This window comes from Alosa alosa, chromosome 6 (genome assembly GCF_017589495.1).
Source record: "Alosa alosa isolate M-15738 ecotype Scorff River chromosome 6, AALO_Geno_1.1, whole genome shotgun sequence".
In the NCBI taxonomy this organism is placed as follows: domain Eukaryota; kingdom Metazoa; phylum Chordata; class Actinopteri; order Clupeiformes; family Clupeidae; genus Alosa; species Alosa alosa.
Window position 1 is genome coordinate 21029380 of NC_063194.1, and position 27546 is coordinate 21056925.

The following is a 27546-nucleotide window of genomic DNA, read 5'->3' on the forward strand; positions in this document are numbered from 1 at the left end:
TTGAATTAGCGTTTTTTTTTTTTTTATGCACTGCTTTAATTCTTCATGCAAGCAAACGAAATTGCACATAGAATGTTTACATTGAACATCTGAACATCAGCAACATCACACATAACAGTAGACATGTTTATATGGAGTTGTATGCCTGTCATAATGTAATTGTCAACACCACATACTTGAAGGCTAGCTGTTCAAAGCCAGCACAGTTCCCTGGTATATTACTAATACCTTCATTTAATGCAATATCAGGGTGAAACCGATAAACATTTCCTCCTTGCTTTAACTGATAAGCCACTGAAGGCTGTCACCACACAAGATAAGAATGCATGAATAGAGGCTGGATATAAGCCTCTGATTCAATGACACATTCAAATGATGGATTTTTCCCCATACGCCGTTTAGTATGTACCTGTGGTACTGATTGCAAGGTCATATGTTCCAGCAACTGCTAAATTTAAATAAACACTGCCAGCTTAAGGTGTTTAAGACAAAATGGATTCTCCCATTTTCTTTTGAAAAATTCTCTTTAAATATTTTGTCGACCATCTTAATGTCTTATTAACAGGTTAATGTTTTCTTCATTTATGGTCCTTTCCCTGGGAAAAATATGCCTAGAGATACATATATTTTCATGTGGCTGACCTGATGCCTCATAAATTTATAATTTAGTATCTATTTATCCATAAATGTCAACACATGCTGATGTTGGGAGGTCAACCTGGGGAAAGTTTGGCCAAGTAAGGACTCTGTCCCTAATACCACAGCGACTGACTGCAGCACACAGAATACAATCACAATACTGTCATAATATAAATACTGAATAATACAATAAACTACTATTTCAATAAATAAATAAATAACAGCCTGTACATAAAATGGTTTTGTATATTTTAGGCTGTGGACCAGGTTACACTACTGATGTAGAAAAGTGTTCCTCTGGGACCTGTGGAGTAAATACAACAGCACAGTTTGAGCCAACACAGGCTCCAGGTTTCCTGTGATATTCCACTATAATGAATATCTTTCACTAATCCACCACTAAGTCAGAGACGAAAGCTAACATAAAATAGTGTCTTCTGACTAAAACCCCATCAGTGGCTCCAACACCATTGCACAAACTGGCTTCAAAATAACCTCTCCTAGCTATGGGGGCATTATATGAACACAAGCATGTGTTTCCTATCAGTTCTTTTCCCATCAAGCAAGCTCCTGAAATAGTGGTTTGCCCTAAAGATGTAACTGTAGTAAACAGAAACTATGATATGTACTTTTGCTAAAAGGCATGGTGGTATTAAAATGGGCTAAGTCACATCAGTAGCTCTGTAGCGATCACCAGGGTCCATCACACTGCATCAGGAGTTCAGATGGATTTTAGTGTCAAGTAAGCAAGTTATGTTAACACCCAGAAGTTCCTGTTCTGCTGCAGAGGAGATAATAGTCATGAAGCTCTCTTCCTTGGTGTCACTTTCCTAGCACTATCCAGTGCTTACTGCAGTAATACCTTATCAAAGGTGGTGTACACATCCCAGGTTCGTAAGTATAAAACATCACTTCAACTATAACTTAAACAATTACTGCAGATGTAAAACTAGTAACCTTGACACTGGAAGTCCACTAGTGTATTTGCAACCTCATAAGCCTGTATGGATGCCAATGTCCTGTTTCCTGTGGAGCCTTTGAGGGTATTTACTCTTTGGTAAGATGCATCAGGGGATGAGGGGCTTAGGAGTAATACATATGGCAAATTTATGGCACACTGTGAAATGCTTGAAGGACTACATGTGCCGGCCATTTAAATTGTCAGGCTTTCAGACCCCTTGACACCACAACTGTACCTACTATAGCATCTTTAAAGGTACAATAACAAGAGAAAGAATCCTTAAATAGCTAGTATATACCATTTATGTGGATTCATTTTCAGCCCATTAAAGTGTAGACCCATATGATGTTTCTGGCCATCTACATAAGGAGCAGTTAAACCCACCTACAGTGAGCTCAGCTGCTGGAAAGGTAGTGTACCTTTAAAGGTGCTTGTCACTGATTCAGTTTATAATACAGACAACAATTACAGTATGTAAATAACAGATTGGTTAACTCATGTCTCGCCTGAACCTCTATCATGATAACTTTGCCTTGTCCACTTTATAACCAAAATATAAAAGGAATAAACAGAACATATGCTATGAAATGCTATACTATGTCATCTCACCTCCACATGGATTAAGAGATGGTCCTGTCCATCTGTGTGCTTATCTGAATGCAGGACATTATGGGACTGTGTCCCGTTTTCCATGTTAGCCCACATTACACATGTTGGTTGTGTTCAGCAGTCAGGACGAAGCGTTGTTCTGCTCGTCAATGCTGTAAGATGTGATACTTACACTTGGTGGACCTGCACTATTTTTTTTCCTTTGGTCAGCAACACAATGAGAAGCACACTGGAATGAAAAGGGTGACAGTGCAAGCTGCGCGACACCTGGAAACAGCACTCTTCCCCCGCACCTCCCGGCGTTCCCCTGCGGAGGCGGTCACTGGACACAGAGGGTCCGGAGCCGTAGGTCAGGGTTCAGAGGTCATGGGTCATAGTTTGTCCCACTGGCTTGGCGGGGGAAACTGGTCCACCTCGCCCACTTCCGCGTACTGCCTCTCGCCGAGCAGAAACATCAGCTTGAAGCGCAGTCGCACCTTCTCCTAAAGGGAAAGACACAACCCGTGGGATATGTTACAAACTAACTAAGTAGATCATACACCTGCATTATACCAAAGATCCTTCGACCCTCTCTGATTATACTGCTCCAATGTATAATGGCTGCCATTGATTTCTTGCATGTTAAAGGTTTGAGTAATTTCACTTACTTGAAAATAAATATTTGAACACAATCAGACGAGCACAGATAACTGCAAAGTGCAATTAGGTAAATGACAAAAGGCAGCAGCGGGCTATCAATAATGTAATTTGATGCTCAGTATTGATTGGCTGCTATGCTGATAGAGACACGTACCCTTAGGGGATTGGCCAGCAGCATGATTTGGGTGATGGAGGGTGGGGGCAGGATGGGGTTAAATGGTGCCAGATCTGTCCCGGATGGAGGCTGTAGCTTCACCTTCATGGACTTGACAAAGAAACAGATGAGGTCAAAGCCACGATGATGAAAGAAGACTTCAGCAACCGGTTTTGACGGAGTATACTTTAAACTCCTCTGTGTATATGTGTGTATTTGTGTAAGTTTCTCTCTCTCTCTCACACGCGCGCCGCGACACGACGCCGCGCCGCGACGCGACGCACGCCTTACGCCGTCCTACCTTGGGGACTGCTGCCTGCAGACTGACGTTGCGAATGGGCAAAGGTGCTGTGTTGAGCATGGACAGCACCACTACCAGCACATCTGTTCTGCCTGCCGGACACTCAGAAGCAAAGTGGAGCAGCACGCGCACCCCGTCCTTATCGTATGCGGTTACAGGCAGAACTTTACCTGTAGAACAGCACAAACACTCCCTCACCACACATTACATTACAATCATCAGCCAAATGAGACCAGCGATGAAACCCCTAAACAGTCAGTTTTAGGGGACTGTCTCATTATACTGAATGACTAAAATGGAAATAGAGATACTAAGTGACTTGATTAAAATTAGCTTATGAGATTATAACTTGATAACGAAATCTGTTCAACAATGTCTTATTTTGAGGGTGAAATCCTGCAAAAATGCACCCTGACAGTGCCAACTCTCAGTGTACCAAGCACCTGATTTCAAACACTGTTTCAAACATTTCCTTTTCCTGTGTATGATGCATGTCAACTCACTGGGCTTAATGATGTCAAGCGGTACATGGAGGTTTGTCATGGAGATCTCGGGGCCTTTGGCAGGGCTGCCCTGCAGGGAGGAAGGGGTGGGTGACAGTGAGCGGAAGAGAGGGCTTCCTGGCGCAGAGCTGATGGCGTGGGCACGGGTGTGACTCAGCATGGGCGAGCCCGGGAGCGCCCCCATCTGAAGGAGAGGGTTTGGAGTGGCATGGCCCAGTGGCACAGGAACAGCGGAGGCCGTCACAAAGGGGTTGCCAGTGATGGGCTGTGCAGGCAAGCTGGTGAGGGAAATACGACATGTAAGCAAACTTCAAATTCAGACTAAAAACATCAGGATAAACCTTTCAAGCTTTTCAAAAATGTTAAGTGTACTGTTGTCTGATACTGCCACTTTGAGCTACATGGGAAAACAAATTAAGAAATAGAAATCCATTTACATTGACTTTAAAAGTCAGTATAATGAATGTCATTCAGCACTGTTCCTGATAACAGTGTGGTTCTCGTGTTATCCTATCTGCAATTTTCAGGACATAAAAAGTAAATCAACAAATGGAAGTGTTTATAGTTACCTTTTAGGCTCCCCCAAGTTCAACATGGAAAGATCTTGCAGACCATGACCAGAGGGGGTGTTTTTTGTGAACGTCTGGCTGGTAGGGGGGAACACAGACGCAGAGGTCTGTGCTGCGGAGAAGGCTGGCCCTGTGGCCTGCAGGCTGAATGGATCCAAACCTGTATCAGTGACCTGAAGAAAAAAAACATAGGGTAATCGTCCCATTTCACTAGAATCATAAGTGAAATGTGATCAGCCTTACCCTCACATCTCAAGTGAAATGTGACTAGCCAGGCCCTCTTCACAAACCAAAACCTTTCTTAATGGCCATTTCCCTGGCAGTCAGTGAATTCACAAGATGGGATTGGAATGCTGACTTTAATCATAGCCACTGCTTAATCTCCCACATATCTAGGCCTTGGGTTCTCAAGCAGGTCAAGACATCTCACCTGCAATGATGCCCACTGGTGTTTGGCGAAGTCATCGGCCTTCTGTGTTTGGTTACTAAGACCTGGGGCTGGGTCATTCAAACCTGAACAGAAACATTAACCACATTAGTTTTGCCATCCCTTCTTCTCTACTGCAAGAGAGCTGTAAGTATGCTGTGTTGATATTTTAATTGGAGAGTCCTTTTCCTAATTTTATGAGACAAATTACGGATTGTTAAAGACACACTCCAGCCATGTATTAAACCCTAAAAACTACACAGCGCAGTTCAAACAGGACTGGGTTCCATCCAACTTCGAGCTGTTCTGATTTGTTACTCTGAAATGTCAACTACTGTAGCACACTGCTCATCTAAACCAGAAATGCTTAGCCACAGTGTTTACTGGTCATTTCGCTCGTGATATGTTTTGTAACATATTAAAAACACTTAATTGGACATGTTAAAAAGGTTAAAAGGTTGAGCTTTTGCTGGAGTGGGTGCAAGAAGACTCAGGAAATATTAATTTGCAAATGGCAGTCACATGTTTAAAGCCCTAAGAGTGTGTTAATAGATAGTAAGACGTCTGTAGTCACAATCTCTAAATTAAAGAGGATCAGCTTAACATGTAGCAACAGAAGTGTCGAACCTAAAGATAGCAGCTCTTCATCAAGCAGGGAGAGAGAAGCAGACTGCTTGGTGATGTGTCGACTGGGGCTTGAAGTCTGACTGGCATGGCTGCCCGCAGGCCCAGCCAATCGGCGAGGCGGAGGCGGGAGGACAGGAATGGAGGTGGCCGTCTGTTTGGCTGGGGAGAGATTAGAGATGGCTGGGGGCGGGACTGACTGTGGAGATGGAGGATTTGTGGCATCAAAGCCTGCCAGATCAATCAGCGTGTCTGTGACTTCAGCCCCAGCATTACCTGTGGAATCACAGGTGATGGAAGACGGTTAAAACGATACGCACAGAAATTACCCTGTTGCACAATACTGAGGGTACAGGCATTTACATAGGTACAACACAGGGATGATTATTTGTGTTACATTCTAACAACTTAAAATAACATCATGTAGTAAATGAAAATATATACTGATCACAATCATCACACCATGCAAAAGTCAAACGTAGGCCCATCATTTATGCAATGTTTGCAATTATGATCTTGGTCATGGCATTAAATTAACAAACAGAAATTTTACATTTAGACTTTGCCACTCAAATCAGGGCCCCCACTTGACCTATTCCCAGTGACTGTAGAGGAACTCTAAGGGCTAAGAGAAAGTGGTACTCACTCTCAGGGCCAGCTGGCCTTGGATCATCACTGTCTCCGTTGTCTGTCTGCCCCTCCACAACCCTCCTGTACAGACTAATGACCTTTGAAAGGTCATCACTGGCCTGCAAAATATCACCTGTAGAGGAAAAGGTCAACCTTTGTGAAAAGAGGTAGAAAACTGGCTTGGAGGAAGTGATGAATTAAGGAAGCTGGGGAATGAGTTAGGTGAAAAAAGGTCCATGACATGTACCCAGACTGGAGTCGTTGTCCTCTGTCTCAGTGGCCAGTTTAAAAGCGGTGCGCCTCAGCTTGTCACAGCGGTCATACAGCTCCTGAATTTTTTTTTTTTTTTAATTCAAAGTAATAGTTAACAATTAATGGTTATAATAATAGCTAATACAGTGGCTAATATTTGAAATAGATTGTGGTTGTGTTAAGTTCCCTGGATTATGACACTGAGGGCCAGATGTACGTACATTTGCGAACGTAGCGTTATCAGCGCCATGGACACACTGCAGATTGCTAGCGCTGTCAGACCCAAGTTTCCGTCATATTTATCAATCGTTCAATCCTTAGTGTAAACTGCGCCTTTCTCTGCCCTTATCCGCCCATAAACGCAATTTACGAACGTCCACAACTGAAGCGCCTACAAGCGCAGTTGAATGAAGTTAACTGATGACAACATTAAAAAGAATCAAACGTTTAGCGATCATGAAATAATACCATACATGATAAGATGTCAACAAGCAGGGAGATAATGAAGATCAGTTCTACTCAAACTACTTGTGCATGTAGGCTATGGGAGATTGGTCAAATCTAGCAAGTAGGAAAGTTTAAGTGAATGACGTGAAAGTGAAAGTAAGACATGCAAAAGGCCAACGAAAGTTAAAGCAACACCAAAGAACTTTTCCTCTGTCGCATGCACTATTTCTTTATCCAGAACCAGCTTTGCAAATAACAATGTCCACAGATGTCCACACAAGGTAGAATATGTTGCATGATTTTATTAAAGTACGATGTATTGCGACATCAGATGCAAGTCAAATTTGAAGTTTCTCGTGTCTCATTCCATCAAACTACAGAACCGCTACCCGATCCGGCAAACTTACATAGTGCGGTTATAGCCGATACAGGGCCGCGAAGCGAATGCAGAAAGTGCCGTTCACCCTGTTACGAGTTGATGTACCACTGAAACGATTTTGGAAACATTATTTTAAAGTACAAAAAACTATTTGGTGTTGCTTTAAGGTTGCTTTTGGTAGTACAAATACTTTCACCACAAAAACTGGTGTTCTAAATAGCGATTCTGTTGTCTTTGAAAGGTTCTCTTATTGACGCATTGAACTGCAATGTGGATTAACACCTGCTTTTACAAGGCGGAAGTATTTAGGCGCAGAATAGACGTGCGCTTTCAGGAGCAGTTTTTGTACATACCGCGGAATACATAACTAGGCGCTCTTTACTCTTCCCCTCCCATCTTTTTACGCTAAACTCCCACTTTCCCCTGGATCCTCCCATGAATGCATATGCATGACATGACAATCGCAATCTGCCACTTTACATCATTGCGGCCTGTTTGTACATACCTCGCAATGATTTTACACGCACATTGCGAAACAAATACGCCTGAAATGGGCGCAAAAACGTTTGTACATCTGGCCCTGAGTGCAGAGTGAGCACAAGGGTCTAGGAGTTGCATCTCACCCTGATAAGGTCTCGATCTGACTCGGAGGACCTGTCTTTGTCATAGTGGCTTAGCATCTCGCTCAGTAGCTTGACATTATTGTTCACCTCTTCCAGGGTCTTCATGCGCTTTGTCATTTTCTGCACCCTGACGTCATCCTGTAAACACACTCTCAAAATGAGTCTCCTGAGGGGTATTTCACAAAACCTAGATAAGGGATTAAGCTGGGATTTTTAAGTTATCCTGGATGAATTTAGCCTTGACTTGGTTTCACAAAAGAGATGGCACATTAATTACCATGGGGATTTATTTTCTGCACCTAGCCTGGTCCCGACCAGACTAACAGCCAAGCTAAGTTAATTCTAATGGTAATTATGTCCTCTTATTGGTTCAGCTAGCTGTCATTCACATCAGACCTCCGTGCTCATTTTTAAGGAGCTTTATTCCATTTATAAACTATTTGCTAAATGTATTTGCTCGCAAAACAAAACAGATTGTCTGCCTACTACCATATAATTATTATTTTAATTGTGATATCCTTATAATTATTAACATAGGCCTAGGTACTCATTGTTTGCTTATTTTATTGATGTTTGATGAATAGCCAACTGTAGTTGATTGGAAGTGAAGGGGCAAGTTTTCGAAGGTATTTTCAACTATAATATTAAGGTATATCATACTATGTGCATCTTTGCAGTGGCAAGCTATCTTAATGACGTTGCGTGCCGAGACAAGGAAGCACTCACACGTGGGTGCATACGTAAATTTGCATTCAGTTGGTCTACCACACCTACTTCTGCTGTTTTACAGAAATAGCCATGATTCCCTTTTCCAAAAAGGACAACTATACTTCATTGTTAGTCTATATCAAAAGCAGTTGTTCACTTTGTGTGAATGACGCTATTTTCCGCACGTGCACACATCCTGAATTACTCACACCTGGCTTGACATAGTCGCTCCTACTCATCCTGGATTGACATTAGTGAAACGAGTTGAGCTAGGATGACCAGACAACGCTATGTCAAACCTCGCTTTATCACTTATCTTGGATGTCTTAATTCTGCCTTTGTGAAATACCCCTCTGGGAATGGACGATAACACAGCACCTCCTACGCTTGGGTGAACACACAACACAGCACCTCCTACGCTTCCAAGATGGGTCCCATAAATTTGATGCGAACGTGAGGATAGCATCACAACTGACCAGTTTACTGTGTTGTGTTCATAATATTTCATGTTCTTCAGAGGCATATTCAAAAATAGGACATAATGCTCAGTGTGAGAGGAGCTTCCCCTTATTTGGTGCAAATGTTGCCAAATCCCGCAAGCCACAGATAAAATCAGACATTTGTCAAAGTGAAATTGAATAGAATGGTGGAAATTGAATAAAACAAAATGCTTTTTTTAAGTCAAGTAGAGAGGTCTACTGCTATTGTCTGGTCTGACTCAAGGCCAGTGTTGTAGTCAAGTCACTATGCCTCGAGTCCGAGTCCAGGTTTGAGTCTCCAGTATTCAAGTCCGAGTCAAGTCCAAGTCATTAAAAAAAATTCCAAGTCAAGTCCGAGTCGAGTCCACTACTCATCTGAGTCGAGTCACTATTAAATACAAAACTGACAACCTTCGGGGTATTCATGTCTCCAGGCATTTGGCACCATTAAAGTTAACGTCCGTTATTGTAGGAACATGGCGTGATGTGTGATGTATGACATGAAGCAGTAACATTCCATTGCACTAATATTAATACTAAAAATAATTTAGATATTAAAATCATATACCAAATAATATTCTAATGACATATTACAATTATAGCCTAATGACATTACAAAAAAGTCGAGTCCTCGTCTCAATTTCCGAGTCTGCATGGTCTGAATGTATGAGTCCGAGTCCAAGTTCGAGTCATTCAGTGCTCAAGTCCAAGTCACGAGTCTCTAAATTAAGCTCATGACTCGGACTCGAGTCCGAGTCCTGGACTCAAGTACTACAACACTGCTCAGGGCTAGAGGCTCTGGTGTCTCACCTCCTTCACCATGCTCTTGATGAGTCGGTTGGCCTCCTGAAGGTCCTCTGGGTTCTTACTTTTCAGCAGCTCTGCCAGCAGCTGTGAACAAAACACATTTGAGTCAGCCCACTCCACTCCTTATTGGCCAGGTGGCCACCACACTCACACTGCCACAAAGACGATGTCAGGACGCACCTTTCCCATGTCCTCGTTGTCAAACACAGGGTTTTTGGGCCGTGTCGGAGGAGATGGTAGCAACATCCGGTCAACAGGGAGCTCTGGATCTGAGGTAATGAGTCCTGCAGAGAAGGCAGGGGTTCATCAAACAGCATCCTACATGAGAGGGGCCTGCCATAAAGAGGGTGCTTTAGTGGTGGCACACAGACTCTTACCTTGTCTTCTCAGGGTCTGATAGGCATCACTGATTTTGGTTTCATTGGGAAAAGCCACAGTCCAGCTATACAGGATCTCTATTATTTTGGTTTTCACTTTCTCTGGTACAGATTCTCCCAAGTACTACAGACAGAAAGTCCTGGTAAATTCCTTATCTTCCATGTTGATAAATATATGGATGTCTTAAAAAAGCCAGCTTACCTTAGGTGAAACAGCTTTGATTAGTTCATTTAGGAATCTGTATTTTGCGATTTCATTATGAAACCTCTTCCCACAGTTCTTCATGCATGCCTCTAATACCTGCAATTGCATAATGCACGAGAAGGCAGTCAGACTGCAGATAGCAAACACGGGTGGCTCTCACTGCTAAAAATGATACTAACCGTTAAAGCTTGAAGTGCCTCCCATTCCTGAGGTGAGTGGATTTTATGAATGAGTAGTTTAACTGCTATTTGTGGTCTGGAAAACAAGAGGGACATTGAAGGGTAAAAAAAGTGCAGAAAGACTAAAGTTGACATGGATATTTGTATGAATGTTTATACCCTTCCAGTTCCTTGTTGATTTGGTCGCAGAAACCAATTATGTACTCCCAGTCTTCCTGCCTATTAGTTGGGTGTGTGGCTTTGTCTGAAGAGAATACAAGTTCCCAGTTACTTGATATGAGAGTCAAGCTTATCATATCATACTCTGAGAAGGTCTGTTCCCATAACAGCACACATTCTGACAGTGGCAAAAGGGAAGTGTGCTTGCGACAAAGTAGCCACAGGATATTACAGCGTTCCACAGGCTTTCTAGCAGTTCACATAATGTTAAATCAAGACCATACATGTACACGTAAATTGCAAGTTATATGGACTGGGACAGTGCTACAGTTAAAAAGGCACACGTTTTATCCACTGTGGTTTGTGGCCAAGGAACAGATTGCTCAACCGCATGACTCCAGAGCTTTTCGCCGAGCATCATTTAGTCGAGACTGGGTTTGAATGGTGCTAGTCCTTAGCTTGGAATGACAGCTAAATACGACAATGTGACTTGATCAGCGGCAACGTTACGCACATTTATCATCACACCATTCACAAATAATGCAAGAACAGCTATTGGTCTGATATATTTCTTCATGCAAATTACTGAGTTGAGAGCAAATAAACTCACTGAGCCATGATTCCAGCGACTCGCCTTCCTGGTACGCCATAGCCTCTCATAGCGTCCCGTAAACTGTGCTCGTATGAATGGGTGGCATTAAAATGAATGGTGTTTACTCGTTGTGCTATTGCATCATGTACATCTACATCAACATTTATTGGATTGTAATAAATAAAACCTAAACATTTCATGTCACTACATCATTAATATATCATGGGAATGATGAACAGAGTTGTGATTCTGGATTGTTTTTTAAAAACAGGCAATCTGCTCCCTGCCTGTTTCAGAGGTCCTCTTCTGACATTCCGCATTTTCAACATGGCTGCGTACATGACACACTTGCTCAAACCTTGGAGTCCGAGGTATGTATACCGACTTTTACTTACCTTAAACGTAATGGGTGCTCCTGTAAGTGCCTACATATTTATAAATAAATGAAGATAGTTTGTGAGGGTTTATTTCCTTGCAATCTCTTGCATTTAGTGGCTGAACTGACTAGCAGGGATAGCAGTGTTTTTAGCTAACGTTAACCTAACCATGAACCTCAACGCACCTAACGTTAACTGTCTATGATAGATATAATGGCAATGATATTCTAGTGCTCTGTTATTGTCTCTAAATGGTAGTGTGAGTGTGATGAGAACAGCATATCATTCCTCTGTCTGTTTGTAACGTGGGTTGCTCAATCAAATTGCTCTGCGAATACATTGTCTTAAAGGTTAACGTTAGTGAGATGGAGTCGGTACAATCCATACTATCTGGAGCCGGAGACAACTAAAGACGTGTATAACAAACCTGAGACTGAGCTTACTCCCGAAGAAATTGACGACCGTGAGCTGAAGAAAGTTCGTCCAATCAAGGCGGCATTGTCGGGTGTCAGCAGCTCTGGCTTCAATGACCCGTTAATGAAGTAGGTTTTCAGTACCCCTCATTCATCAATGCATGGAATAAGTAGCAAAGTTAAAGCCTCACAATCTCTTCCCTTTTCTTCTTTCTTTATGCAGTAAATTTGTCAATATGATGATGCAGGAAGGTAAAAAGATTCTTGCCAGGGAAATCATGACTGAGGTAGGTCTATGTAGTGTGTACAAACCGTTTAAATCTCAAACAAATATTTGAATATTATACAATTCTTAATTGCAATGGGTTTTATTTTACTGATCTTACTTGCTGTGGATTTTATTGTATTACCTGTAATAGTTATGCTTGCACACAGATGCTGTAGCTCAAAATGTTGTATGTTTAACAACCTGTAAAACCTCAGGTTGGGTCTAATCTCACATTCTTCTTCTTTACTTGCACCTTTCAGACCCTGGAGAGCATAAAAAGGAAACAGGTAGAGAAATATCACAAAGCTGGACCAGCAGCCAAGATGGAGATTGAATGTAATCCTTACACCATCTTCCATCAGGCTCTGGAGAACTGCAAGCCAGTCATTGGTCTAGCCAGCATACAAAGAGGGGGCAAATTCTATCAGGTGAGGTCACGGGTCCCATGAATGCTGTGTATGTCTACACATGAAGGTGGAATAAAGGCAATTGATATTGACTGCCTTCAGTTCTTCGTGGATGCTAAAACTGTTACTGTTGGCCCCTTGCAGGTTCCCATTCCTCTGACAGACAACCGGCGTCGTTTTTTGGCCATGAAGTGGATGATCACAGAGTGCCGGGACCATAGGCACCGTCGGACACACATGTATGAAAAACTTTCCCAGGAGATGTTGGCTGCTTTCTCAAACGAAGGCAACGTGATCAAGAAGAAGCATGAACTACACAAGATGGCAGAGGCCAACAGAGCGTACGCACACTACCGTTGGTGGTAAACTGCTGTTGTTCAGCTTTCAGACTGTGTTACAATGGACAGTGGCGTTTCCTACCTCTCAAACAAGGGAGGGAGGTAAAATATGTGCTCTTGTGTTCCCAGTGGTCTGCGCTGGGTCTGTATATAATACATACATTTCACCTTGTGTCACTGAAGAGGCGATGCCAACTACCTGACACTCTGCAAAAGGAATTACGGCAAATCTCCTTTTGAGAAGCTGCGAAATGCTTTGTCATGTTGGAAACAAAACAAAAATGATTAAATGTTTGACTAAAAGGTTAGACTAAGAGGGCCTGGTGAAAATGCCATAGCATGTGGACTGCAGAAGCTCAGAAAGCTTTAATATGTCTTGTAGAACAGGGAGGGAATCTGTGTGAAATATGATGGGGCTTGTACGTTGTGAAAATAAATTAATATCTTTAATGAATATAAATGTAATTTTGCCCATGTTTATGCAAGCACTTGTAATTGTTCTCGTCAGTACACAACATTAACTGTTAATTACAAATTCACCTCATATCATATTTTTATTGAAGCCAGCATTGTTCAAAGGATTCAGTCAACCGCTTAAGAAAAGTGAACAGACTTTTTGTAGAAATTTGTAGAAATATACAAAACACCCCATATGAAAACTTGTGACAAATGTATTCCTTCTACATATTCCAACAAAGCAGCAATCATGTAACATTTAAAAATAGTGAGTCCATGTGTTATAACACAAATGGAATCTGCTTATGAATGTACAAAGAATAGCTTCTGCAGTTGACATATTAAGTACTGTGTGTGTCAACCAGTTCAATAAGTCTTTGGAAAGATACAAAATAACAAATTCCTCATACTTTTAAGTTCATAATTAGTTTGAGCTTTGTTGAGGTTTTTATAACAAAATAGAATCTTCTTTAAGGGAAGCAGAACAATGCTACAACACTACCTCACAAGTCAAATATATGCTATATGTTTACAAAATCCAAGGAGATAACCCTCCAGACTCCAGAACTACTATAGAATGCCATAATTGCAAGATTGAAAGGCACAGCAACAATATTCTAAAACTATTGCTGATTATACCCCAGTCTGACAGCTCTTGTTGATTTGTTGACTGTTTGTATGGTGTGTTTACATGAACTTCATGTTCCCATGTCTTTAAATAAATATACTGCATATGTAAACATTATTTTAAAGCTGCAATAGGTAAGGGTTTGAGGGTAAATATTGCTAAAATTCCAGCGAAAATTACTTACTACTAGCTTGTCTGATCATACGTTAGGTGCAAGTACAGTGATGGGTCCTAACAGTCTTTGTGTTGCAGTGTACATTGAGATAACATAGTATTGTGATGAATTCCATTTCCTATGACAATCTTATTCACGGATAGTAATGGGAAATTTGAATATTTGGCAAATCGTTCCTTAAAGCATCAAAACGGTTTAGCACCAGAGGTAATTGTCCTATTTAACAAACACAGAAATGATATATAATACTATATAGAGCTAACTGAAGTTAACAGTCAGTAGTAAAAGCTGAGCAGTGTTTAGTTTGAACACATGTTCCACTGTTAAGTTGTTCAGGGTAACTTCTGTTTCCATATTGTAGCTGTAGATGAGCTCGGGTGCTCTCACTAAAATGCCTTTCTTTGTCATGGAAAACATCTCCTTAACTTTGTCCTCCAAAACAGTTTTATGTCTGAATTAGTTTGTTTGTTATTACCTCAGACTTCAAATGAGTACGGTATGTTAAATTATATAGGTGCAAATGGCATAGTGCATAAGCAAAATAAAAAATTAAATACACTACTATCCATATCTTTCATGTCTGAGTTACCAGAACCCATATTACCTCTATAAGTAAGCATACACTGCCAGCTTTTTAAAAGCCAAATCAAACTTGTTAAACATCTTCAACTGCAGCACTACCTTCGACCCTTAAACACTCCAACCTGCACAAGTCCCTCATCTGCAACATACTGTCCTTGTAAACATCTCATCTATGGTACCCCCCCCTCCAATGTACCTTATGCGTCGCCTACATCGCTCACCTCTCCTCCCACACCATGCCCTCAGTCGGCCACCTCGCTGTAGTAGTACTTCTGTGCCGTGTCACTGAGGGTCCAGCCACCCGCCCGGAACTCCAGCACCTCCAGCAGCAGCAGGCGGCCCAGGGAGGTGAGATTTTCCTGCAGCAGGAAGCCGTCCCTCAGCTGGCAGAAGAGCTCGTCCATGCGCTGCAAGCTCATCCTCTCCAGCTGCTCCCCGATGCGGTGCAGTGCGAGCACCAAGCAGTCCACCTACAAGACAACGGGAAAGGGCTGCAAAGTTCATATTGTCCAAAGTTAACAGTCAGTAGCAAAAGCTGAGCAGTGTTTAGTTTGAACACATGTTCCACTGTTAAGTTAATCAGGGTAACTTCTGTTTCCATATTGTAGCTGTAGATGAGCTCTGGTGCTCTCACTAAAATGCCTTTCTTGGTCATGGAATACATCTCCTTAACTTTGTCCTCCAAAACTAGCCTGGCTAGCGCCACCACTTCTCAATGAGACGTGGTCTGGGAACCAAACGTTCATTTTCTCGTATTTGAAAAAAATGCCCAGATCCGTTTATTGGGTGCCACGGATGTCTATCAAATGCGTCTGTGCATAGCTCATCATCGTCTTGCTTTCCCCCCTGTTCTGTGATTGGTTCCCTATCTCAGGCAAAAATTTGCTCCATGGTCTCCAGGCTGCCTTAGCAGCGTGAATCAAATCGCGCGCAAGGCAGCTGGGGAACACCCAGGCTACTCCAAAACAGTTTTATGTCTGAATTAGTTTGTTTAATTAGTTTGTTTATTGCCTTTGTTAGTTGACAGCTCTTAACTAATATTACAGAAACATCAATGTATTTTTTTAAATATAGCACATGCTGTACATTTAAAAAAAGGAAAGACAAGGCTATATCAACAAAATATACAAGAGATAATCAAAGAAGTGCAAAAATGAAATATATTAAGGAAAGGAAATGAAAATAATAAAAATAAAAATAATAGTAATAATGAGTGATTACAAAAGGTAAATAATAATAATCATAATAATAAAGATAAAAAAATAAATAAACAGCCAAAATAGGAAGATAACAAGAGCAACTCTTACAACGCTCACTTTATTAAAAGCTAAAGAATAAAAAAATTTTTTTAGATGGGACATTGAGTACAACTTCGCTCTAAGAACAATCTAGGGTCTATTTTTGGATGATAACGAGTGTATCTTTGTTTAACTATCAGCATTCAACTTAAAACCCTGTTTTAATAATTCCATCTAAAATGTAATCTTTTCTTGAAAATAGTTGCTACTTCTCCTCCTCACCCAGTTGTCCTTGGGAATTAAAGTAATTGCAATCTAGTGGCAAGAGTTCAGAGAACAAGCTAGACTCACCAACATTCAGCCAAGACTCCGTAATACACAACATATCAGGCTTTATGTGAAGTGAAGAAATCATTCAGAATAAAGTCTCATGAATGATATCATCAGAAATCAGAATCCATATCATCATCTCATATGCACTGCAATGAGTTCTGAAATAAAAGGAATGTGTAGACATATGCTGACTACCACCATTATTCTAAAGGTTTGCATGAAATCATTTAGTACCCACTTTTATCTCTGGACACCATCAGATGGTTCTGTTTGCATGGACAAATAGATTTATCGGTTTACCTCTTCCTCGTTCCTGAGAGAGTCAGGCTGGGTGAGCCGGAACAGGCAGTCATAAACGGGATGCACCAAAGCCATCATGGGCATATTATTCACCTAGGATTGGAGACACAGAGGAAGCATACAATGTTCCTGCTGAGCTCTCCTTGTTTCAGGATATACTGATCAGATGTACTGAGAGGCCTTCCGAAAGTGTTTATTTGTCATGATCACAGTCCAGTTTTTGTTGTCTTGTGTTATCTTTTTAAGCATTTGTAATTTTGAGAAATTGGGATGTTATATTAAACATCCCGTTTTTGTTGTCTTGTATTATCTTTTAAAGCATTTGTAATTTTGAGAAATCGGGATGTTATATTAAATTTATATTTAAGAAATACAAATGCATTAGTTTTATGTCAAAGAAAGGCTCTTGTACAATTGTCAGTGCTGTGCACTCATCACAGTGCTGGACCCAGGGCGGTGCAACATAAAAAAATTATAGAAATCTACACAACATTAGACCACTCCTATGAACATTTACGTTTTGTCATTTAATCTGCGGAGGTCTACTTATCTGTCTATAAATCGATATTTCAGAGCATAATTTCTAGATATGTGCTTTGCTTACTTGTGTAGTGACTACTGTAATTTCTCTGTAAAAACAAAGAAACCTCTTTACATGCAATCTCTAAAAATGGGACTCAGGGATGTTGGTTTTTCCTGAAAAAAAGTTTCTTAAGAATGAAGGACTCTTTTAAATTATAGACATCACTAGTTAAATTTAGCTTTATTGAAATCATGACAGCCTTTTTGCCTGATGTTATTCAAATACACTCTATGGGTCTCTCCTATACACAATTTATTGGGTAAGGGGTATACACACATCTGTGACTGTCATGTGAGTCATTAAAACTATTTAAGCTTTCTGAAAAGCAGAAAGCTTGAAACGTTACTGTTGTTTGGGGAATCTCATTAAGATTACATTGAAAGGGAGCCAGTGTGCTGACTCCTGTACTTTTCATTATAGACACTTATAGTCAAAACATTCATTTAAACCTAGTCTAACAGATTAAGAGGTCTGTGAGCAGCATCAGTCAGTACCTTGAGGTAGTCAAACACGTTGCAGATGAAGGATACATAACACACCCACTCCTGCAGAGAGCGCTTGCGCATCTCCTCTCGACCTTTGAACTCCTGCTGAAGGCGGTTGAGGAGATTACGACGGAACACGCTGCCATTATTCTGCTTGGCCTCTGCCTGCAGATCCACATGGACAAATGAGGTTCCCAAGGCTAGGATGCAGGTCACTTTAGGTTACTATAGGAGATACAAAGAAACCTACCTGCACAATGGTGTAGCAGATCCGCCCCGCTTCTTTGCTGAAAACCTGATCCTTTAGAGACTGATCTACGATAACACTTGATACTTTCTCCAGATCTACCGCACTGGGATCTAGGGCAGAGAGAAGTGACTGTCAGAATGCAGGGGAGCGTCCTTGTGCCTTTCTCAGAAACTTGCTTGATCAGATTTATATTCACTCACCTTTAAGGGCTGTCTTAAGTAGCTTCTGAGTTTCCATGTCAAAAGACTGGATCTTGTACTCCTCCTTCCCTGAGCCCTCCATTCTGTTCACCAGACTCCTCACCAAGGACCTCGCATTTACTCCGTCTGAGATAAGAAACCTATAAATATAAAAAAAAAACAGTTCATTCAAGATATCCGTGTACTGACCATTGGGGTGGAGTAAGAAGAGATAGAATATGCCCCCTTCACTTAGGAATACTGACACACACAGCCAGATGTCAAGATGCAAACCATGATTTATTAAAGTTATAAATTGCCTGTTCAGGACTCAGAGGACTTAGAAAACCAGGGGATATGCTGTTTGATATGGTTGGGGTTGCCTAATGAAAGCTGGCAAGAATTTTAGATTTATATTTTCACATAAGCTTGTTTACTTGTCTGAAACCTCAATCATTATTTGAAAATTGTCTGTTGTGATTATCTGCTTTGAGGTTCTTTCAACAAGCTCGCATCTCATTGATGTGACAGATCAATTTTAGTTTAGACGAGCAGTGACATTCTTCCTTCAATTTAGCATTGGTCTGTTTCAAAGTAAATATGGGCGTTTAAAGTTTAACCTGACTATACAGTTACCAATGCACAACTGCACGTGGCTGCCGGGTCGGAAAATGTATAGTCATCAATCTGGACTCATCCCTGACCGGTGTTAAAAGCGCATCTTTCATTGGGGGATAAGAGGGGATTATATCAGATAGGTTCAGAAAAAGAGAACGGTTCTTTCAGCAAGTTCACAAATAACAACGACATTACTCTGTAACTCTTTGATAAGTTACACATTAAATATATCAAAAAATATTAATGCACTATTATAGATGTATGGGAGGGCATGCATGGCGTAATTCTGTAATCAATCACGCCCGAAACAGATGATGGCCACTTACTTCCAACAAGGTAGATAAACATACGTGTACGATAACATGCCAGTAGTGGTCTGAATGCAGTCTATTTAAAGAATCATCAACATGAAGTATGATCAACATGCCATCCAAGTCAATGGTAAAAAGTATATTAATTGCTAAGCTCGTCACTTAACGTTAGAAGCCTAGAAGGTAAAGCTGTAGCGAGATTATTCTCGTCAAACAGCTGACCAGTACTGATTTCAAACTACTCTCTGATTTTGTAACCAGAAACATAAAATGACACTGGATAATGTTTGACTCTTGTAACTTGCTGTTGGTGAATAATACTAAAGCTGTCTACTAGTTAGCTAGCTTGGCTAGGTCGGAATCCTTAAAGCCAAGTTCGTCAGCAAACTAGGTTGGGATGATAAGCTAACACAGCCACATTAAACTGTGGTTGCTAGGATGGCAAGCTCTAGTGTACACATTCCAGAAGAATATGGTTATGTTTAATACTTACTTAGTAGTGCACGACGGGTCGTTTGCAATAAAACCTGGTAACGATATCACCCGAATAAGTCAATTCTCGTCTCACTTTCTGCAACACACGATGCTCATGCTGCGCCTTCGCATAATTGACAGTTTGTCTCCCCCCAGTGTTTTAAACTGATAACACTCAGTGTTGGGGAGTGGACCACTGTTATGGCATGGTTATATAGACAACAAACTTTGATCAGACTTCACATTCACATATTCTAATAAGACAGGTAAATATTGTTTTTGAAATATCTTTAATAGCAAAATATGTCCTGTTACATTCTAGGTATAGAATACCTAGGTATTCTAGGTATATGACATGATACATATTACAAATGCTTTAATACAGTAAAATGGATGTGTGTGCATGTTAAAACATACATATAAATATGTTATTACACAACAGCAAAAATGTAGACAAAAGAAAAAAATACAAATAAAGACTGGTATGACATATGGGATGAAGCAACTTTGCCTATATATGACAAACAAATGCAAATGTGTTTATCATAACAGCTTTGGATACATATTTGTGACAACAGGTAAAAAAAAAAACACTGTAAAACACACCTCTCATGTTACCACTGCAACAGAATTACTAAGCTGCTGTAGTAAAGCTGTTGTTTCTCTTTCAAATGTCTTAAATAACACCAGGAAAAAACACACCCGATTCAATTGAGATATTTCCTCTGTCAAAAGTAAGACACCTTAAAGCCAGTTTTTTACTCATCATAACTATGCAATGTCAGTTGTCAGAATCAATCCGAATCAACCAAACATCTAATGGAGTGACTGGTTTCTGGTGCAATACTATATAGAAGTTTGCTTCGATATTTTATATTAAAAGTTTGCTTGCACTTGTCATTCTACAGTAGTGAGCACTGGTATCCTATATGTATAACTAGTAAGTGCCACAAGGGGGAGCTCTAGGTACTGGACACTTTTGACGTACCACTGAAGCGCCAGACTGTTCAGTGGTCAATGATCAGTCATCAATCGACTCTAAAGACTACAACTGTTTATGCTTTTGTTGTGTCACATACGAAAACAATGCACCGAACAGATGGCACTATCTTATGGAAAAAGAGAAAGCGCAGTCTGTGAAAGTTCACAGTCAAAAAAGTCAAGTTAACCAGTTCAAACATAGATGAAGGGCTAAAAAATAACAATGTTGTTGCTTGCAAAATATTCAGAATGTTCTGACACCACTTCAAACAAGGACACTTGAGAAGGGGTAGTTATAATCATAGAAAACCTCCAAATTTCAGCAAATGATAAAATCTCAGTTTCTTGCCATTCAATGCATTAATAATATTAACATTCTTTTCCTGGTCATGACAAAATGTACAGTGTATTGTTTTGTACTTTTCTATACAAAACTATATTCAAATAATATCCAAAAGAATATGAGTAAAACAAATACATTTGGTTGTCAAATCGAGATGCATCACCAAATCCAGATTAATTTAGACTGATAAGATATTCAATACACACGTGACTGAAGTAATCCTGTAATATCTACATGTAGATGCACCTTGCTGCATTGATACAACAGGTGTACTGATAACCTGTATCCCTTTAGTGCAATGCCAGAGTAGTCAGTATCTACCCCATGGCACTTTCCCAGTGTGCGTGGTTCTGTGACCCTGTGCCCCTTACACCCACCCACCCCATTGAGAGGTACAAAAGGTTCTTTAACCTCGACAGTCCTCCAGTCTCAGTGGTTCCCCTTCAGACTGATCAGGAGACCGACAAAGACTTCATAAGAGAAGAAGGTGAGGCCTGTTGAGACGGCTGCCTTCAACAGACTAGGGTACAGTCCCTTGTAGAAGCCCCTAACTCCCTCTTCTTTGGCTATGCACACTACACAGTCCAGAAAACCATGGTATGACCGCACCTGCATCAGGGAAGTGGTAAATAATAGGACCATATATTATTCAGATAGAAAAGTTTGACATTTTATACACAGCCTTGATTCAATTTACTAATACCAAAAATAGATGAATGATAGTAATGAATAATATAATAATTCAATATCAAAAATATTTACACAGCCTCAGCATATATTCTGATTCTGTAATATAACATAGAAACTGACAGGTGCACACAGAGCAGCAAGTCCTTCAGAGTTCAGCTCACCTGCCCAAAATGTTTCCTGGCCTCCTCAAACCCTGCCACCTGCAGTCTCTTCTTGAAGAGGTCAAAAGGATACGTCATTGTTTTACTGATGACCCCAGACAAACTACCACATAATAGGCTCTGGATGCCACCTAGAGTGGGAAATTGAGAGAATACTTGTAAGAATTAGAATTTTTATTACACATCCATGTACAAATGAGTGTTTGATGACACAAATCACACCTGAAATCTGAAAAGGCATGATACTGGTTAAATTTGCACTGAGTGTTCCACGAGGTCACAAAGGTCAACAGGACACAAACCTTTCGAAGACTCTGAGTTCTGAGGTTCAGTGAGACTCTTCAGCACATTATAGCAAAAGAACTGCAGGCCAGCATAGGGGAACACAGCCACTAGTGTTGGGACCAGGCCACGGTAGAATGTAAACAACCCCTCTGTCTGGTACATGGTGAATACAGCATGTCTAAGGCTTTGATATATCTGCAAGCAAATATATTTTAAATAAAAAAAACAGGTTATTCAAAAGTAACAGACTGATTTATGCAATAAGCATTTTATGTTCAAAGGATACTGAAGTTTTAGTTTTATCTTCTAAGGATATTGAATTTGTCAGGAATTCTCCTTCTCACTTTAGGCTCTCCTTGGGCAGCAAAGCGGGTGCGCAGAGTGTCCAATGGCTGGCAGGCGACAGTGGCCGAGCATGCTGCTAGCCCCCCGCACACAAAATGCACCCCGGGGGTCTGGCAACTGTACGGTGTATTCTTGTGCACAATCTCCGTGAGGATCTCAAATGTGGCAAACTGTTTGTGGACAACACTCAGTTAAAATAACATCATAACAACCACATGATCACAATTTACAGTATATTGGCTCATGAAAGAGAAAGTGGTCTGAAGCTTGCACATTTTAGCTTCCAGCATGACTGGCATTCGTATCCAGATTATTTTGAACAGCTTCTGTCCTGTGTTTTAATGGGAGGGGAGCAAGATGGCATCTGTGATGATGCAGCTTGATGCTGCCATACCTGCACTGCTCCGAAACAGATGGAGAGGAGTTGGGCGGGAACATGGCCCTTCCAGAATGCAGGCAGGCCCTCCTCAGTGTAGATGCAGCGGCTGGCCTGCAGCAGGCCCCAGTACTTGCCCTGTGGCCGCCGGGAGGACACCTGTTCGATCTGCAGCTGTACTCAGGAACAACAAGCAAAAAGAGACACGAGTTGCATCACACTTGGACAGCTGTCTGAGCAACTTCCATCATGATCAACAAAATGATCTACATCAACCTATAAATCACTCTTATAATCATCATCATCATCATCATCAGAATGAGCATCAGAATAGGAACAAAACTTGTAGATCAATATTAGTGTAAGTGTTTCAGCACAATATCCAAAATACTACAGCTTAAATAAAGTCCTCCAAAGTCCTTTTGCTCAACACAAGGATGGGCTATTCTTACTGTAAGACAGTGTAAAGGTTATGATTTACAGGTCAACTTTTTGAGAAATACAGCCAAGCCATGTAATATGACCACTTTACTGCAGATATTAGGTAACACATTTTAATATGGACAACTTCAGTAGAAGCCATCCAATCACAACAATAGAAATCAGTCATGTGATTGCTAGCAACATTACTCAAAAAGTCATGGCATGTATCATCCTGTTGGCCTGTTCTGTTCTGCAGTTTGAGGTGGAAAACACTGGCTCGCAATACAGAGGCAACGCCCGTTCAGTTTTCATAGTTCCATGCCAAACAACGCAGTTTTGGATTTTTACCTGGAATCTAATTTTGATGACGTCCAAGGGGCTGATGAGGGCACGGGTCACCATGCCAGCCGCGGATCCAGCCAAAGCTGCCTCCTCCGGGCCAAGCACGACATTGCTGGAGCGTGGGTCATAGCCCACCATCCCTTGACTGGCTCTCACGCAATATCAGCACTAGGAGACATCACAAATTAAATTACACAATAATACTTTATACCACTCGCGACGATACATCACTGCATTTGAGTTGATGTTAGCTCGGTTGCATTTATCCCACTGCATTGCATTACCGTAAAATCATAAAATAGACAGGCCTACATTACAAGGTTACGTAAAATTAAACAGTTTGGAATGAAGCTAATGTACCCATTACCGTTGAACAAACGGACGACAGTCCTCTAAGTTATCTCTGCCAGCTGCATTTCCTTAACATGCTACATTATTTAAATAAGCTACATTATTTAAAGTTTGTTCGCAAATTACTTAATCGGGAAAAACGCCTTTGTTTCTTGAGAAATGTCACACCCACTTTCACATTTTTGTTTTAAACTACATTTTGTTACAAACTACTTTCGCTTTGGTTTGCTTTGCAAGATAGATCTGCTTACCATGCACCACGGGGAAGGTGACACAGAGGACTCAAATGATTAAACTACAAGTAGATGTGATCCAAGTCGACTAGACAGGTATTTATAAACGTCCATTCATTTCACTGTTGTCTGTCACCTTCACTAGCTACATAATGTATAATGTGTTCAACACAAACTGACAAATCAACTGCATAAAATAAAGGGGCATGGACCATACGAGCCGGTCTGCGCAATTTCCGTTCTGACAACAGCTGTCAAAATAAGAGTTTTTTATAGAATAAAAGACATGGCCATTTAAGGTTAAGGCCTTTGTTGTATATCTATGTCTGTTTACTACTGTACGTCATACCACAGCATTTTTTATTAGTTAATAGCCTAATTCTGTTGCACAAACTGATCAGTACAATGAAATAATTTTCTGTGGTTATTCCATGTCAATTCAATACAAAAACATTGGATTCGACATCATGGTCTCAGATTTTTGCTCATCTAAACAGTCCTCAATGTCTTATGACTATGAACATTTCAACATTTTTGGCCTGATATCTTATTTTGTTGCTGAGATATGCCTTTTCAGTTATAAATAGACACCACCTAGAAAACTGTTTCATGTGTACCACTTTTTATCCTCTCTTAACAAAAACATTTTTCATGTACACTGAGGTAGTTTCATATTTAGATTTCTAATATTATATGTTGTTGTTGTAAAACAATTTAATTACCTTCTTGGAAGGACAGCATGAAGTGCAAACCCATTTTTTGTTTTTGTTGCAAATATTCTACATGTATCCAACTTAAAAGAGTTCAAGCCAACTTTTCTCTTTTACCACCCCCTCAGGACATGTCTGAAGTTGGAAACAAAGAACATAAAATGTCAACTGAGGAAGCCACAATGGTCAACTTTGGGGTAAACCCAATTTGTCCGTCTATGGCTATTGTATGCCATCCTGTAAATCTAACTTTACTGTTCATCATCATCCCCATAGAACTACCCGAAAGTAAAAAAAAAATAAATATATATATAGCCGCAAGCGGCAATGGTTGGCCCGAGAACCTGCGGTCCACAACCCGTGACATTTCGGAATCCAACAATGCACCCACATGTGGTTTGTGGGTGTCAAATGCACATATCTGATGTGTGAGTTATTTTTTTCTGGTTTATACATTGGAAGCACTTACTTCCTGCTACGTTACATTTTACTCTGATGGCATTCAGTAGGTGGCACTACACCACAATTACATAGGCTACGATGAAGCATCTGGAAGTGACTCATTTACTACAAACGTTTTGTAATCTACCGTGCAATGGTTGAGAAGTGATCCTAAAAAAACTGTTTTCATGCTACCGGAAGTGGGATGGTGGGGAAGGGGCGGCATGATCCCCCTCATGTTTGCCTTAATGCTGTATCATGCTTCTGCGTCGACTCCACCAATGACTACACCGTTGCCTCGACGCTGGCGTGAACCTTTTGAAGTTGTGCATCCCCTGTATCTCCGTCACTCACCACCGAAACGGTAGTTAGATGGGCAAACTCTGTAGACTGCTGTGCTGAAATATTAATCTTATTTGACACGGTAGACACAGTAGCCTACCAATGAAATAAGAAAATAAGTCTGAGGTTATTTGAGAGGTGTTTGCCAGCCAACCTATGTTAGCAAGCAAACTTTCCCACAACTGCCCACAAAGTACTGCTTGTCTGGGAAGAGCTGATTTCAAAACGTTACTGTCAAATAGTCACTTTACAAACGAATAACCCCATCATTATAATCCAAATATGTCTGAGTTTATCTGCAAAGCTTATGTCAGTGAACATGTGGCATGTTGCTTCTCACCACAGTATAATATATCAATATATATATCAAGACACAGGGCGAGTTGACCAATCATAGTACTTGCGGTCTGCGTCATATACACAAGGTTATATACACAGCAACGCATGTGGCTTTGCAGGGCTAGAGTCCCACAAGCTTACCAACATTGGTGTCTGTGGGTGGAACTGATTGTTTCATTTTGTCATTCTGTCAGTTGCCAGATGGTGACACAGACATGCATTTTGGGCATGTTGATATCATCATTACCATAATAATGATTAAGTTGTGATTCACGATTTTCTCATGATATATTTTTTTAACAGAATAAGCTGCCGGCATCATGACTGAATAATATTCCTTTATTTATATAAACTGAGAGAAACACAATGTCTGAACTGGTTGTTACCTCAGTGTCCCAGGTAATGTGTATTCTGTGTTAACTGGCGCCCTGATAAGGTTGTTTTAAATTAGAATAATCTTTTGCCCAATCAATCTGACTCCAATTTTACTATTATTGGCAATACATTTGTATTGAATTTTAGCCAATTCACGGTGCATCAATACATCCCTAATGTATATTCATATGTGTACAGTAAACCTTCCAAATGAATGAATTATGACGAATGACGAATTAACTCAGTTAGCCAAACTTGACAAGAGACATAAAGACATGGATGACAAATAATTTCCTGCTTTTGAAATCCGATAAAACAGAAGTCATGGTTTTAGGTCTTAAAAAGATGAGAGATATCCTATCCTCATCACAGGCTACATTTACTGATCTTCGACTATCCTCATCCACAAGTGTTAAAAATCTAGGAGTTATAATTGACCAAGACCTATCACTAAATAATCACATAAAACAGATTACCAAAACTTCTTTTTACCATTTAAGGAACATTTCAAAGATAAGGAAGTCCTTACCAGACGCTGAGAAATTAATACATGCTTTTGTCACCTCAAGGATTGATTATTGCAATGCTCTATATGCTGGCTGCAATAACACCTGTCTAAAGAGCTTACGGCTTATACAAAATGCAGCTGCTCGCACACTCACTAGAACTAAAAAATATGAACATATTTCCCCTATCCTGGCATTCCTACACTGGCTGCCTGTTTTAATTTACCTTCACCATGACACTCACTCTCTTGAGCACCTTGCCAGGCACACATGGTTGGACTACCGTTTGCACCTTCACCATGACACTCACTCCCTTTAGCACCTCACCAGTCCCGGCCCTGTCACTACAAGCGTCTTATGCTTGATCTCCCTCAAGCACATTGGACTTTCTTAATTTAACTTATATAGTGTATTTAGTATTTAGTTTTGTTAGTTTTCTTATCTGTCTTATCTTCTACTGTCTTTATTGTACAGTGGAGTTTAGTTATATGTTTATACTTATACTTATGTTTACCATTTCTGCTGTAAGTGCATGTTGTGTGTTATGTCTGTATGCTACTGAGACCCTTGAATTTCCCCTTGAGGATCAATAAAGTATCTATCTATCTATCTATCTATCTATCTA

General features: G+C 40.6%; 4 protein-coding genes across 7 annotated transcripts; 1 reads left to right on the forward strand and 3 right to left on the reverse strand.

Moving 5' to 3' along the window:
- Window positions 1–4: 4 nt before the first annotated feature.
- Window positions 5–11538, reverse strand: gga3b (golgi associated, gamma adaptin ear containing, ARF binding protein 3b). Its single transcript, XM_048245074.1, has 17 exons — window positions 11282–11538; window positions 10672–10756; window positions 10513–10588; window positions 10331–10429; window positions 10129–10252; window positions 9932–10035; window positions 9755–9835; window positions 7758–7895; window positions 6304–6385; window positions 6073–6189; window positions 5430–5702; window positions 4806–4888; window positions 4376–4548; window positions 3807–4084; window positions 3304–3473; window positions 3003–3113; window positions 5–2691 (listed from the first exon to the last, which is right to left on the reverse strand). Exons 1-17 carry the CDS (start codon window positions 11319–11321, stop codon window positions 2581–2583), a joined length of 2145 nt encoding a protein of 714 aa, XP_048101031.1. The 5' UTR covers window positions 11322–11538; the 3' UTR covers window positions 5–2580.
- Window positions 11530–13520, forward strand: mrps7 (mitochondrial ribosomal protein S7). Its single transcript, XM_048245078.1, has 5 exons — window positions 11530–11634; window positions 11991–12182; window positions 12277–12340; window positions 12582–12749; window positions 12873–13520. The coding sequence occupies exons 1-5, from the start codon at window positions 11591–11593 to the stop codon at window positions 13092–13094; spliced, it is 690 nt and encodes a 229-aa protein (XP_048101035.1). The 5' UTR covers window positions 11530–11590; the 3' UTR covers window positions 13095–13520.
- On the reverse strand, window positions 12327–19801 carry mif4gdb (MIF4G domain containing b). 4 transcript variants are annotated; one of them, XM_048245080.1, is made up of 7 exons: window positions 19220–19576; window positions 18297–18436; window positions 18097–18206; window positions 17856–18011; window positions 16779–16871; window positions 15129–15377; window positions 12327–12584 (listed from the first exon to the last, which is right to left on the reverse strand). In XM_048245080.1, the coding sequence occupies exons 1-6, from the start codon at window positions 19255–19257 to the stop codon at window positions 15150–15152; spliced, it is 765 nt and encodes a 254-aa protein (XP_048101037.1). In that variant the 5' UTR covers window positions 19258–19576; the 3' UTR covers window positions 12327–12584; window positions 15129–15149. The 4 variants fall into 4 exon arrangements, with proteins under 4 accessions (XP_048101037.1, XP_048101039.1, XP_048101036.1 ...); XM_048245082.1 differs by lacking the exons at window positions 12327–12584; window positions 19220–19576 and adding an exon at window positions 19698–19801 and having other exon boundaries at window positions 13600–15377; XM_048245079.1 differs by lacking the exon at window positions 12327–12584 and having other exon boundaries at window positions 13600–15377.
- A 148-nt stretch (window positions 19802–19949) lies between these two features.
- slc25a19 (solute carrier family 25 member 19) lies at window positions 19950–24424 on the reverse strand. Its single transcript, XM_048245077.1, has 7 exons — window positions 24227–24424; window positions 23631–23792; window positions 22878–23033; window positions 22483–22653; window positions 22156–22333; window positions 21854–21984; window positions 19950–21611 (listed from the first exon to the last, which is right to left on the reverse strand). The coding sequence occupies exons 2-7, from the start codon at window positions 23760–23762 to the stop codon at window positions 21432–21434; spliced, it is 948 nt and encodes a 315-aa protein (XP_048101034.1). The 5' UTR covers window positions 23763–23792; window positions 24227–24424; the 3' UTR covers window positions 19950–21431.
- Between the last annotated feature and the right edge of the window lie 3122 nt (window positions 24425–27546).